The sequence below is a fragment of the Dipodomys spectabilis genome, unplaced genomic scaffold, assembly GCF_019054845.1.
Source record: "Dipodomys spectabilis isolate Male_0828 unplaced genomic scaffold, ASM1905484v1 ptg000006l, whole genome shotgun sequence".
Taxonomy (NCBI): domain Eukaryota; kingdom Metazoa; phylum Chordata; class Mammalia; order Rodentia; family Heteromyidae; genus Dipodomys; species Dipodomys spectabilis.
In genome coordinates this window covers 14,036,056-14,050,893 of record NW_024870683.1, presented here as the reverse complement: position 1 = coordinate 14,050,893, position 14,838 = coordinate 14,036,056, and the positions used below count along the sequence as shown (strand labels likewise).

At 33.0% G+C, this 14,838-nt stretch overlaps 1 protein-coding gene across 1 annotated transcript; it reads right to left on the bottom strand.

Annotated features, from left to right (window-relative positions):
• Positions 1-4,560: 4,560 nt before the first annotated feature.
• Positions 4,561-14,121, bottom strand: Cylc2 (cylicin 2). The gene is made up of 5 exons (XM_042698832.1): positions 14,105-14,121; positions 9,745-9,785; positions 7,394-7,515; positions 5,066-5,972; positions 4,561-4,715 (listed from the first exon to the last, which is right to left on the bottom strand). Exons 1-5 carry the CDS (start codon positions 14,119-14,121, stop codon positions 4,561-4,563), a joined length of 1,242 nt encoding a protein of 413 aa, XP_042554766.1.
• Between the last annotated feature and the right edge of the window lie 717 nt (positions 14,122-14,838).

The window sequence follows — 14,838 nt, the reverse complement described above, 5'->3', positions numbered from 1 at the left end:
CCAACCACCTCTATTGGTTATTACAGATGAGTAAAAGGATAGTAGAACTCTGATACATGATTAAAATTATAAAACCAAATATTCCTTAATCATTGGAAGAATTATAATTTGGAGTCATTCTTCACTGTTTAATTATCAAAGGTTCATTGTAGTACACAAAGATTCACGTATCATGAGTTGCAATTTTAATTACCTCTTGTAATTATTCTCCTATATTTGTAGTGGCCAGAATTCAGAATCCATTTTTTAAATTTTTGTTAATATTTTTATATTTAAGTAGTTGTACACAAGTTTATGAATACAATGCATCTTGCTCAACATCATACCTTTCAACATTCCCACTCCAACCCTTCCCTAGCTTTTCTTTTTGCTATTTAACAAAGCAATTTATGTATATAATGTATCTTGATCTGTGTCATCCCTTTAACAACTTCAGCCTCCTTTGATCTGCCCTTTGTCTCACTAAGAGTAAATACTTGGCCATTAGCAGCATCTGTCTTAGCTATACAAATAATTCATAATATGTCATATACTATTTCATTAAACTAACAGTTCAACTTTATCATTTTTAATTTTAAAATCTTGTCACTTTAACAATGATTGATAAAATATTCATATTATAAGACATCATTATAAAAACCCTTTCATGAAACTCAGATACTTAATGTGTAATTTTGAGTTTAATCACTAAAACATATCCATGGGCCTAACCGAAAAAGTAACTACAATACCGGGGAAGCTGGGAAATACGTAAAGCTACCAACAAAACCATGTTCATTACAGCATTACTTACAATAGCCAAGATACAGAATCAGCCCAAATGCTCCTCAAGGGACAAATGAATCAAGAAACTGTGATATATAAATACACAATAAAGTTCTACTCATCCATCAGAAAGAATGATATTGCACCATTCATTTGGAAATTTAAAGATTTGGGAAAAAAATTACATTAAATGAAGTAAGCCAGACTTAGGGAAACACAGGTTGCATGGTTTCCCTCATTTGTGGTAGCTAGAATATGCCTATAAATTTTTAAGTAAACACACTGGATGGTAAGAAAGGAGTTAAAAGGAATTAATAATTTTAATAGACTCTATGGAGAGTACAAATAGTATAATTCTTTAAAAAGACTAAAAAGTCACTCCAGACCCAGTGGCTCATGCCTGTAATCCTAGCTACTCAGAAGGCTGAGATCAGAGGATTGCAGTTCCAAGCCAACCCAGCCAGAAACATTCCCTGTGAGACTCTTATCTCTAATTAACCACTCAAAAACCAGAAGCCGCACTGTTGCTCAAGTGGTAGAGCTTTAGCCTTGAGCACAATGAGGCTCAGGGACTGCACTCAGGCCCAGAATTCAAGCCCCACAACTGACCAAAAAAAGAAAAAAAAAAAGACAAAGTTAAAGCTCAACAAAATAAGTACCAGGAAATGGGTTATAGAAATTGAGAAGGGTGGGGCCAAAGGGAGAGGTATGGAAGAGCAAGAACTCAAGGTAAGGGGTGGGTTGAAGTGAAGATGTTGACATGGTGATACAGACTGAAATGCATTGTACCCATCACCTGGTTTGTTGAATTGCAAAACATTCAGTGCATAGCCTAAAATAAAGAAGAGAGAAGAGGTGGTGTGGGAGGGATGGGCCAGAATGTGGAAAGAGTGACAGGGATCAAGATGTACTGCATTCATAAACTGCTTTGGTGAATGGCAACACCTTTGTACTACTCCAAAGATAATAAAAATATTCAAAAAATCCAAGAGAATCGAACAGTTCTTAAGGTCATTAATACTTTAAAACAATTCATAAAAATATTCTGTATGATTTCCTTAGTAAGACGTTAAAACTCCTTATTTCACTTACATTTTAGTCCATCCGGGTCCTAATTTATATAAATTTATGTAAGTAAATTTAACATGTAAAATAAAATAAAAATATTACAGTGGAATTTGAATAAGCATAATTTATATGCTCTCATACTCTTTCTTCTTTGAAATAAATTAGCTCTGCTTGTATACAAGCTCTTATATGAGTAAATGTGTATATTTAATATATCTCATGTTTGTGTGTATATATAATCTATATCTCTCTATATGTAAATATCTCTATGTATATACCCATTTTAGATTAGAAAACATAGCTTTGAAAAGAATTCTAAGACCTGTGCTATAGGTTATAGATTGTTTGGCAAGTAGTACAATTTTAGGCAATCACAGGAATATTTATGGACGAGTTTAATGTCTGGTATAAAGAAGAAAAAGAAATAAACAGCTAACTGCAAAAGCTTAACAGTTTTTATCATTGTCTTCTGAATTATACAAAAGATAAAATCCTTAATTGCTCTTATGTAGAAAGGTAAAAATTAATTTTACTTACTTATGAGTCTATAAATAGGCAGACTATGAAATTAGATACTTAGATGTATCAATCTAAATTTATCATTTGAGATGGAATTTAACTCTATTGGATATGAACTTTGTAGGCCCAGCTTCTTCAATTGCCTTTTCTAAGTTCAAAATACATTCTAAATAAAGATGGATGTCATTGTAGAGAAAGAAAAATAATTACCTTCATGTCAAGGAACAGCTTTGCCCTCCCTCTTCTCTTCTCTCCTTAAAATAAGACAAATCAAGGATATCATTATAAAATTTCTTCATTGGCAGTCTTGTGGTTTGTTCTTAGAGCCTAGCACTCTACTCCAGATACATGGCTTTGGCCATTTTTTCCTTAGAATATTTTTCAAGGAATGTCTCATCAATTGTTTTTGGATTTGTCCTACAAAGCAGTCTTCCCGCCTGCCTCCTCCATAACTAGGATTACAGGCATGCACTACCATTCTGGGCCATGAACTTTCTGCAATTCATGTATAAATGACAAATTGAAAAGTTATTCATAAAAATAGAAATTAAGTGCTAATAAGCATCTAAAATGATTCATAAAGTAGTTGGTTTTCTTTTTAATAATTGTATATTTATTATGTGAATTAAATAAGAATTCTGAGACATAATTGTGGGAATATTGCTTACAGAATATTAATAAGAACAAACTTTCCACGGGACCAAAGGAAATTAATAAATGGGCAGAGGAGCTAAAATAGCTCTTCTCAGAAAACATAAAGTGGGGGCTAGAAAGGTAGCTCAGTGGTAGAGTGCTTGCCTTGCATGCATGAAACCCTGGGTTCAATTCCTTAGCACCACATAAACAGAAAAAGCCGGAAGTGGCGCTGTGGCTCAAGTGGTAGAGTGCCAGCCTTGAGGACAGAGAGGCTCAGGGACAGTGCCCAGGCCCTGAGTTCAAGCCCCAGAACTGGCCAAAAAAAAAAAAAAAAAAAGAGAAGAAAAGAAAGAAAAAGAAGACATAAAGCGGCCAATACACATACGAAGAAATACTGAAAATCTTTAGCTACAAAGCAAATGCAAATCAAAACAGTGAAAAATCTATCTTATCCAGTAATCATAGCCAACATCAAGAATATTATCAACAAGGAATGCTGGTGTGGATATGCGTGAAAAGATGCTTATTATATTTTTAGTGGAAAGGTAAATTAGTACAAACATTACATCAGGCAGTGTGAAAATTCCACAAAGAATTATAAATAGAACTACCTTATTACCTAGTAATATTACTACTGAGAATTTATCCAAATATTACAAATCAGAATCCAGTAGAGACATCTGCATACATATGATCATTGCTGCAGTACTCATCAGAATACACACACGCACACACACACACACACACACACACACACAACTAAGAGATGCCCTACAATTGAAACATGAGTCAAGAAAATTGGTATGTAAATTGGATTTAATATATAAATTCAATTCTACTGTATAGAATTATACATGAATTACAAATTGAATATAAAGTGTAAATTGAGTGGTTATTATAAACATAATTCCATCAGAAATTTTAATTTATTCATTCTTCAGGAGTAATAGTATTATGTCACTTTCAGGGAAATTCTGGGCCTTAGAAGATTATATTAAATAAGTCAGGCTCAGAGAGACAAAAGGTGTATATTTTCTCCCATATGATGAAGGGACATATAAAATCCCTTCATGTGGAAACACACTTATGCACAATTATTGTGAGTTTTCATTTTTTAATTTTTATTCTTCCTAAAGTGTAAAGAATGTACTTACTTTTCCTAATAAACGTATTCACAATCTCTTTTTAGAAGTGTTTATCATAAGGTAGTATATTCTGCAGCCAAAATAATTTCCTATTTCTTTATCTTTTAATGGACATCATTTAGGGCTTAATTTACTTAATGATCTCTCTGTAGTCAAACATTTTTTGTTACGAGTTTGCCTAAACTTGATAAAAATTTGAACAATTATTTTAATTAGTAAATTACAGAGCAATTATCAGAATAGTAAGCATCAATTAAATTTTGTAATGGATTCATATTTTATTTTATTCATTCCATTTGGCTTAAAATAAGACAAAAGTAACTTACCAAGTATGTTCATCTTGATTTGTAAGACAGACATTTTGTGGTTCTTTAAATCTCGTGGACTCAAGGAAAGAAAGCAATTCCTTTTTCTTTCTTTTCCTTTTCTAGTCTTTTTCCTCCCTTCCTTCCTTCTTTCCTTCCTTCTTTCCATCTTCCTTCCTCCCTTTCTTTTTTTCCCCCAAGTTATCTTTATTATTCACTTTAGATTTTCTGAAAGCGGTTCCATGACTCCTGTTCTTCTTTAAGTTTGCGGATGCAGCTTGAAGATTTTTTTTTTTTTAATTTTAGAGATTCAGCATCTGCTTTCCCTGGATTTTCAAAGTTCTTACTGAACAGCATTTTCTTTGAACGTTACTTTTGTATCCATATGTTTAATTTCATTATGTTCTACACGGTTATTTGAATATTCTTTAATCTTTAGAGATCTTATACTGCATCTGAAAATTTATTCCAGATATTTCAATGGATATTCCTTTAATTTTCTCAAGATCTTTCTTGTGTGTTAAAATGTTTTAGAATACGTCTTGTTGTTAGAAAATATCTGATCCTTCTTTTATAGTGTGATTCAATTTCGCTTTCCTATTCCTCTTTTGTCCAAGGTCTATTTGCCTTTCTTTCCACCCTTCTTGGACTCAGCAGATTCGGTGTCACTGTCTTTCTTGGGGCGTTTCTTGCCTTCTTTCTTGCTGCCTTTCCTGTTTTCTTTCTTGCTGTCTTTCTTGATGTCATGCTTTGACTCATTGTCTCCACTCCCTCTCTTCTTTTCATCCTTTTTATATTTTTTGTCCTTTAGATCTTTCTTACCCTTTTTATCACCTCCTTTTTCACCTTCAGACTCTGTGTTTCCCTCTTTGCTCTTCTTCCCACCTTTGGCATTTTTCTGGGCGCCCTTCTTGAAGGCAGCTTTTTCGTCCTCAGAGCCTGTCGTGGAGTCTTTGCCCTTTGCATCCTTCTTGTCTTTCTTGGCGCCCTTCTTCAAGGCGGCCTTCTCATCCTCGGAGCCTGTCGTGGAGTCTTTGCTCTTTGCATCCTTTTTGCCCTTCTTGGTGCCCTTCTTCATGGCAGCCTTCTCGTCTTCGGAGCCTGTCGTTGACTCTTTGCCCTTTGCAACCTTCTTGTCTGGCTTGGAGCCCTTCTTCAAGGCAGCTTTGTCATCTTCGGATCCTGTCGTGGAGTCTTTGCCATTTGCATCCTTTTTCACTTTCTTGGCGCCCTTCTTTAAGGTAGCCTTCTCATCTTCAGAGCCTGTGGATGAATCTTTGCCCTTCTTTAGTTCTGCCGTCTTCACTTTGGGCTCTGATTCGGAATCGGATTTCCCTTTCTGTGCTTTCTTATTGACTACTGGAGAGAAAGATTTTTTTGAATCTTTAGAATCACCCATGGAGGACTGAGATGGTTTCTGGGGAGGCCTCCTCCTGGCAGCTAAATAAACAGATGGTCTTTCGGAAATTCTCATTAAAGAACGGTGCATCCATAAGGGTGGTCTATGCATTCCCAATCTTCCTTCATCAATTACCTGAAATGTTTGTCAAACTAATGATGAGAAAATTGTTTTAAACAATCTTTCCTAACACACAACAAATTGACTTTAGCTCTTCACATAGACTAGATTTTTAAGATAAGGTGGATAATTTATGTCATTTATATATGCTTATTTTTTTAAATTGAGCATTGTTAAACTAATAGATGCATCCTTTGGTACCTACATTCAATCCTTTGGTACCTACATTCAATTTAGAGAATTACCAAATTTCCTAAAAGTTCTATGTTAAAATTGTTAAAGATTCCCATGGTATCATGACTTATCAAAACCTCTCCATGTTTGAGAGGCTATTCTATTTTTTTTACCCTGCTATTGATAAATCTTGAAATGTCTAGTTTTTCCTTTATTTCTAAAGTAACTCATAAATTAATTATGTTCAAAGACTTAGCAGTTTCAGTTTAAGACATATTCTGATCTGTATTCTCACTTTTAACTTGTCTGGAAATTAGGGTAACACCTGTAGTTACATGAAAAAGTTTGCAATTCCTCCTGTTTGATTAGTTATAAATCACGTATCACTATGTGGATAACTGAAATTAGAAAATATGTATTTTTCAAGGCTTTGGATGACACAGTTTTTCATCTTTTAACCAATTATTTGCAAAAATCAAATGGTCAAAATAGCTAATTTTAATACAAGTGTCAAAAATACAAAGATAAATAATTAGAAAGGAAAAGAATACTAATCACCAGTGTTTGGATTCATTTCCTAAAATAAAAAATAATTGGTGATGCTTTTAAGTATGGGAGGACATATCTTTATACATCTTTTCCATGATATCTCAGGAACTACTGAGAAATTATTTTGATTCCACTTTTCAGACTCCTGAATTCCAATATTATGGGAGGTAATCTACAGGCCACAATACAACTAGATAACTTCAATAAGGGAGTTACTGTCTCTGGTGAACTATTCCTGAATATTCATATAAACTGTAAGTTAGAGTATTCAGTTCCCATGGTTCTTAAACACCTTTTTATACAATGCAAGGCTGCTGAACATAGTTAACATGAGAAAAGCTGTACAAAGAAATGCAAATAAAATGGATACAGTTTCTTCCAATTAGTAGCATTCGAATTATTTTTAAATTATTTTTAAATATCCTAGCTAAGGGAGCAGCGATATGTGATCTTTACTTAAATTGAAATGTTTCTGATATGTAAACTTTAATTCTTCCTTTGTAGTAGGCTGGTTTCCAGTGTTGATAGTCTCTTTGACATGCAGATGTCTATCCTCTACTCCCCAACACTGAAACCTTACTAAGCTCTGATTTAGACTTAGATGCTGAGATAGTTCAATACTTTATACTTAGACTAACACATGATTTCATAGGCTCATTGCTAGTAAGAAATTAAACTAGTATTAATAGGCAAATAATGTTTTCAACACTTACAGGAGCTGGACTGTCACTTTGTTGGGAAGGTATTGATCTCTTTTTTTTTCCTGGGCGAGGTGGTTTGGGAAATGCCAAGGCAAAATGTTGTTGATTCCATGATTTTTTACTTAATTCACTGACTAAAATGTGGGAGATAAAATGTGCTTTCGGTAAATAGAATTTTATCAAAGTTGAAAATGCCAGTAAGTATAATACATATCATGCACATAAGTTATTCGAATTACAGCTTAATTTACATACTAATGTTAAAGATTCTGTGTGATAAGCATAACTAAAGAAAAATTATTTTTTATAAAATTTGACAAGACTTATATAGTCATCATAAAACTAATGTAATCCGTAATACAAATGCGAAGAAATATTAGTCCTACTTCCTTTTACAACTTTCTCTTCCAGTCTAGAGTGTACTATATGTTCTTTTGGTTAGGATATAATTCTATTAAGAACACAAAATATGTTAACTTCTTTTGTATTTCTCAAATTGCTTCACAAAATGCCTAGCACACAATAGTGAGTAATATGTGATTGAATCTTAAGTACTGTGACATTTAGTTAACATTTGTTTTCCATGCTATAAAGGTGTAAATCCTGTATATACAGGGACCACATTTTTACTGGTGACATGCTATTTGTAATTCCATCTGAACCCAGCAAGAATGGCCATCATCAAGAAAACCAACAGTAACAAATGCTGGCAAGAATGAAGAGAAAGATAGGCTCATATATATCAGTGAGAATATAAACTAGTACTACTAGTATGAATATTCTTCAAAAGACTAAGCATAGAGTTACCCTGTAATCCAGTGATACCACTTGTGGCCCTTTATGCAAATGATTCCACATCAGTATACAACAAAAAGTCCTACACACCCAAGTTCATCATAACACAGTTAACAATGGCCAAGATATTTGCAATGTATATGTATATGCATGTGTATATATGTGTATATACACAAATACATATATAGATATATGTCTGTAAGTGTACAATGGAATTGTATGCAATCATCAGGAAGAATGAAATGAAATTTGATCATTTGCAGGAAAATGGATAGTTCTGAAAAATAACATATACTGATTGAACTAAGCCAGACACAGGAAACCAAGGGTATATATTCTCTTGCAAAAGTGGATTTCAATCCCCAAATACAACCCCCATAAAATAACACACAGAGTTATATGCTTATGTATGTATATATATATGAATATATATGTGTGTGTATTATATATGTGTGGTTTAGTTGACTTTTGTGTATATACACAGGAGTAAAATTTTGTGGAGTAAACTTTTTGACCAATTATTGAAAGTTTCAAAAACTGAATGTCAGATTATAAGAAGGGCTAGAGAGACAGAGAGGGAGAATAGATAAATGGAAAAAGAAACAGGAGACAAATACAATAAGAGTAATCAGTGTACATTTATAATAAAGGAAGTAGAAAATGTGAAATTAATCTGGGGGGAAGGGACAGGTGGGATGGGAGAAAATAATGGAAGGGGTGACTGATCAAGAGGCACTGAGCACTTTCAGGAACACATTAATTTGTAACCTCCTTGTATAACCTCTTGAAGTTCAGAAAAAATATAAAAAGTAAGGAATTATAAAAGAAAATCCAGCCCATTTAAAAAGTATTAAAATGATTAAAATTCAAGTAAGTATTAATGCCAAGGGTATTTGTGAGTAAATGTTTTACATTTACTCACAAACATGTAAAACATGACAAAACATCTACAGAATGGTGACTATAAGGATGTAGTTACTTTGGAAAAAGTTACCTGACACCCCCCCCCCCAAATCAGTAATGCTATTTATGTTAGAAACAAGGCAATAGAGAATGTTATGATTTGTACAAGAGAATATACTTTACTTATGAATTACCTAAATACAATATTGAAACAGTATAAACAACTTACAGAATGAAAAAATAATACCACTTACATAATAAAATTTATAGCTGTAAATAAAAATTTACAACTTAAATTCTTTAAGCTCAAGATATGAGGGAAAAGCATTTGTTCACCAAAATATTTGGCTTATCTTTTAAGGAAATGTTTCTGCCAGTTAGACTGGATGCATCTACCCAAAATCCAGTATGAGAAGTGGGGTGAGAGGCTGTGTATCAAGTTTCTACACTGTTTCAAATAGAAGAACTATCTGTATGTTACTGAATCTATTTGCTTAATTTTACTTAGGTTTAAAAACAAAAGTACATAGATATAAAAAATATTCACTGAATCCAGAAGAAAAGTTCTTTTGGAAGGAAAATATCTACCATTCAGTGTATTCCATGACCACTTATAATCCTGAAAATAACTATTCATGTTTTAAAATAAATATTAAACATCTCACCTGGAATATAATTATCATATGATCCAAAGTTTACTTTTTGGCTATTAAAATAAAAGAAAAAAGTTTAGATTATTTTATACAATTCAGTTTGTTTAATGACCATTGTTTTATATATATAAGCAGTTATAACAAGTAGCTAACTATTTTACATTCTCCAATTTCCATTATTATACAAAATAATATTAACTCTAGGATAGTAGAAATGAATAAATATGTGTCCAAATATTATATCTGAAAGATATGTGTGTTCCTGTAAGAAACTTAAAATTATTCGCAGGGAAATAACAGAACACACACAACATACACACACACACACACACACACACACAGTGTGTGTCCATCTATATGGAAGTTCACAAATACTTGGATAAAATGTTTACTCTAGCTTTATTTCTAATCCAATAACTTATTTAACTGTCCAACACAAAATCAACTGGGAAGTAATTACATAAGGGAGTGGTACTTGGAAATCTACAAAATGAGTTTCTGACAGCTACAACATGACAACATGGATACACCAGATATATTCTACTGAAAAAAATATCAAAAGATATGAGACTATCCCATAGTGTTTCTCTTTGCATCTCAGGACTGTCTGTATTAGCAGACATTTGTGGGGAGGAAGCAGTATGTATTATTGAGTGGGATTTAACGTAGTGAAACTTCCTGCTGGGCTCAAAAACGTCTATATATGTCTTAATGTTGATTTAGAATTAATCAAAAAAATCAATGAAATTTGGCTTTCTTGCATTTTACAGAGATTTTTATATTAGCTCAAAATATGAATAAAATGAGTACTTTTAAGTATCCAGGTCTGCTTGTGAGAACATCTTTTGTCTTGCCTTCCTGGGCAAGTCGTATCCTTTTAGAGTCAGATCCATTTGGATTCAATTTTTGATATTTCTTTGAGTAAATAAACTATTAAAAGTTATAAACTCAGTGCTTCTTACAACCTTGTTTTGGAAAAAAGTGGATGAGCATGTGAATATATATGCATTTCCATTAGTTTAAATTAAGCTTCTTAAGGCTAAGAAAGTTCTAATTTAATGACTTTCATGCAACTATTAAGTCAGGTTTGATTCTGTTTTAATATGACTAGTGCTTTTATTAAGGTCTTTGGTCTCACTTTCTCCCCACAGCCGACCCCCATCAGTCTTTGTCTGTCTATATCATTTCTTCATATTACTAAAAATAAAATGGATAAAGTCATCTATTTGCCTTAACTCGAAGTATATATGATCAGTCTTTTCCAAAACATTCTCAGTACCTGAGATTTTTTAATATAAAGATGGTTTTTAATTGTTAGCAATGAGGATTGTAAATGTGCTCATGATTTAGAAAAAGAAATGGGATTTAGAGATAGTTATTTGCCAGTTCTGGCTCTCAAATTCAGGACCTTTCTCTCTTCCTTGACTTTTTCACTCAAGGCCTGAACTCTACCATTTGAGTTTCTCATATTTGTGCACTCTGGTTGCTTTGAATTGTAAACCTCAGATTTCAGCCTCACAAGTAACTAGGATTGCAAACATGAACCACCAACACCACATAAAATTCTGAAAAAATAAGTCAGGTTCCCAATGTAGGACATATCGGGACTTTATTTTTTCAAAGAAATGTACATGTCTACAGTACTGACAGAGGAGGTTATTTTTAAGGCATACATATTTAACCAACTTTGTACTTTCTTTCAGTCTTGAAAAAATTCAATCTGTATAAAAATGCATGTACTTTTTCTTGCTGTTTTTGGACTGGACATGTATTAAAAATATGCAGGAAAGTCAAAGGCCAAAGATTTTAAGCAATATGATATTTCTCAGTTTTATGGGAATTGTCACCAGACAGTTCTATTTGTGAGCCTATTCCTAGATAATCCTGCCATCATGCTTGAAGTCTGTAGGTTTTGCATTAGTGGTAGAGGAAATAAGACCATGAATGACTTAGTGGAAAATTTTCCAATTACTAAGTGTTGCCTGAGTCAATCCTGCTCAAGGTGTAGTTTATAAAATCAAAGCCAGTGCTTGTTTTCTTGCTGAAGGTTGGTTCTATGGGAGGTGAGGTTTTCTTTTCCTGATAATTTCTCAAGAAGTTTCTCTATATCATGTTATTTTAAACCCTTTACCCATGAAACATTTTGCAATGTTTGAAAATATTTTGGTTATCATAATTATAGAGGAGTGTGAGATGATACTGCATACCTAGGGAGAGGCTAGGGATGCTGCTAAATGTCTGAACTGCACAGAATACTGAAATCCTGCACTCTAAACTCCACACCAACAAAGGTAGAGCAGAGTTAACAAACCCTCTTATAGACAATGGGAAGTCTCCATTCTAACACAGTTAACAGAAGGCATCTTAGAGAGGGAAATATGTAATGTTTACAGTGTAGATGAGCACTGATGGTCATTTATATGGATTTTATATGCCCTTTCTGATTTCAAATCTTTTAGCCTTTTTAACTGTTGAAACATTAAAAATGAAAGTGCTGATTTGATCACTACAACCTGAGTTCAGAAACAAAGGCAAGTAAAGGTAAAACTATCAAAGGAGGACTGGATGAATTCAAACAGTAAACGAGAAGAGGCAAACATAAAATAAGACAATAGAGAAAAGACCAGCATCTCAAATTTCCTACGTCAAATAGATTGGGAGTTGCCACTCAAGTTGAATGAAATATATTAATTTGTTGCTAAGGATTTTGATTTCTTTGGTTAATAGCAATGTCATTCGATTATGACTACCATATTTTCTTTCTCCAATAACAAAAGAGTCTAGGTATTATACAAAATAATCACCATAAACAAATGTAGTTAATCATTATGGAGAATTTCTTAAAAAATCATACATTGTTCATGATACCAATACAGAAATCCCATTGATACTGTATGATGCTTGTCTTTCTTCCTTTCTTCCTTTCTTCCTTTCTTTCTTTCTTTCTCTTTCTTTCTTTCTTTCTTTCTCTCTTTCTTTCTTTCTCTCTTTCTCTCTTTCTCTCTTTCTTTCTTTCTTTCTTTCTTTCTTTCTTTCTTTCTTTCTTTCTTTCTTTCTTTCTTTCTTTCTTTCTTTCTTTCTTTCTTTCTTTCTTTCTTCCTTTCTTTCTTTGTTTATTTAGTTAGTTGCCAATTGTGGAGCTTGAACTCAGGGCCTGGGTGCTGTCCCTCAGCCTCTTTGTACTCAATGCTAGTGCTCTACTACTTGAGCCACAGCACCACTTCTAGTTTTTCAGTGGTTAATTGGAGATAAGAGTCTCAAGAGGATTTTCTTGCCCAAGCTGACTTTGAACTGTGATCATCAAATCTCAGCCACCTGAGTAGTTAGGATTATCAGTGTGAGCCCCCAGCACCTGACTATACTTAAACATTTTTAAATTATGATGATTTAGTGTTATTCTAACATGCCAGATAACAGATAATAGTTTAATTTTAAATTAAACTTTATCAAGATTGCTCTAAGGAAGTAGGCAACAACACTTAAGGTAAGAATATTTTAATTGCAATACTTTTGGATCATCTTCTGTTTAATAAAATTATTTCTTTTTAAAAATCCTCCAAGACCCTATTTTGTATTTCAAAGTTTTAGTACCTTTGTTCTTTATCTTGTGTAAAAAAAGATTGACAGATTGAAAATTATTCTTTTCCTATCTCATTTCTCCAAAAATAAGTTAGACATAAAAAACAACTACCATTCAGCTATTACTTCCAATGTCTCTATCACATATTCACTACTTCTCAAAGGAGATGTAATTTATCAATTGGCTTGTCTTCTTTCTGTAGTGATGCAATGTTTATCCTGGAGGTTTAAGAAACCTGACCCATATCCTTTGCATTAGCCTTCCTCGGTGATTGTGATGTTTGTAATATTACTAGAAATCTCCAAATGCCTCCAATGGCGCAGAACTGTGTTGATTCAATTTTATATTTCTCAGAATACAGTGTGATAAAAAAAAAACACCTAGGTATTCCAGGTGGGTTTTTTGTTTTTGTTTTGTTTGTCTCTTTTTAAAATATACTGTTGAAACTGGAAGAGAATGAGAGAATGGGTGACATTGTCCAAAATGAAATGTACTCATTGCCTGACCTATTTAACTATAACCTCTCTATACATCACCTTTAAAATAACAAAGCATAAGGAAAAATTTTAAAATAATATATTTTTGTAAACCCATCCATTTTCCTGAAGTAGGGTACATAGGTAAGCCTTAGAAAAGAAATAGCCAGTGACATTGCTGGAGAATATATTACTGTGAAAGATTTGCTCTTGCTTCTGAAAGGTATGGTAATAATACAATAATAAATAGTTTGTAATAATAAGCTAGCTGCAACATTTGTTAGTTTAAAACCTAATATTTGACCAAAGGACTTACAATCTTGGTACAGACATTTCTCCCACCTATGACTTGCCAGGATGTAAGTAATGTGAACTTAGATTCATGACGTAAGAGTGACATCATAATGACACCCAGAACCCAAGGGAAATAACAAGAAGAACCACTTACCCTAGGGCTTTCTGTTCTCCAACGTTCTAAGATTAGCGTTTACTTTCACCTACTATTACTGAGTAAAATTTAAAATCACCTACTATTACTGAGTAAAATTTAAAATTACTGAATGATTTTTTTACCTTGGTAAATATTTCTTACAGTTTTGATGTATGAGCACATGTAAAGGGAAAATCACCATTATCTCTGAGGACCATCTTAAACATAATTTAATTTGTGGATCATGTGCATTTTGTCAAATCCATTGACTAACTACATGTTGTTTTATGTTCTTAAAATTCTGGATTGCTCTTCTCACAGACATGTATTTTAAGCAAGGCTAAATTTGAATTAAAATTATAATCTCACAGATCTGGGTCAGTAGAGACACTAGAGACACTGACAATTCTACCCAACTAAAAGAAGACTACAGGTTCTATATAGACAATAGTTATTGACATTGCTCTTTGTCTTTTCTCCCCCACTCCTGAAAGGGAACAGTTTCTTAGATAAATTTCAGATGCTATTAAAGATACTGTATAAAAATTTCAGTGGGCTAACTCAATTTCTCTTGTCTTGGGTGATGTTAAAGACCCTACCACAGGAGCCTTCTATCAAAA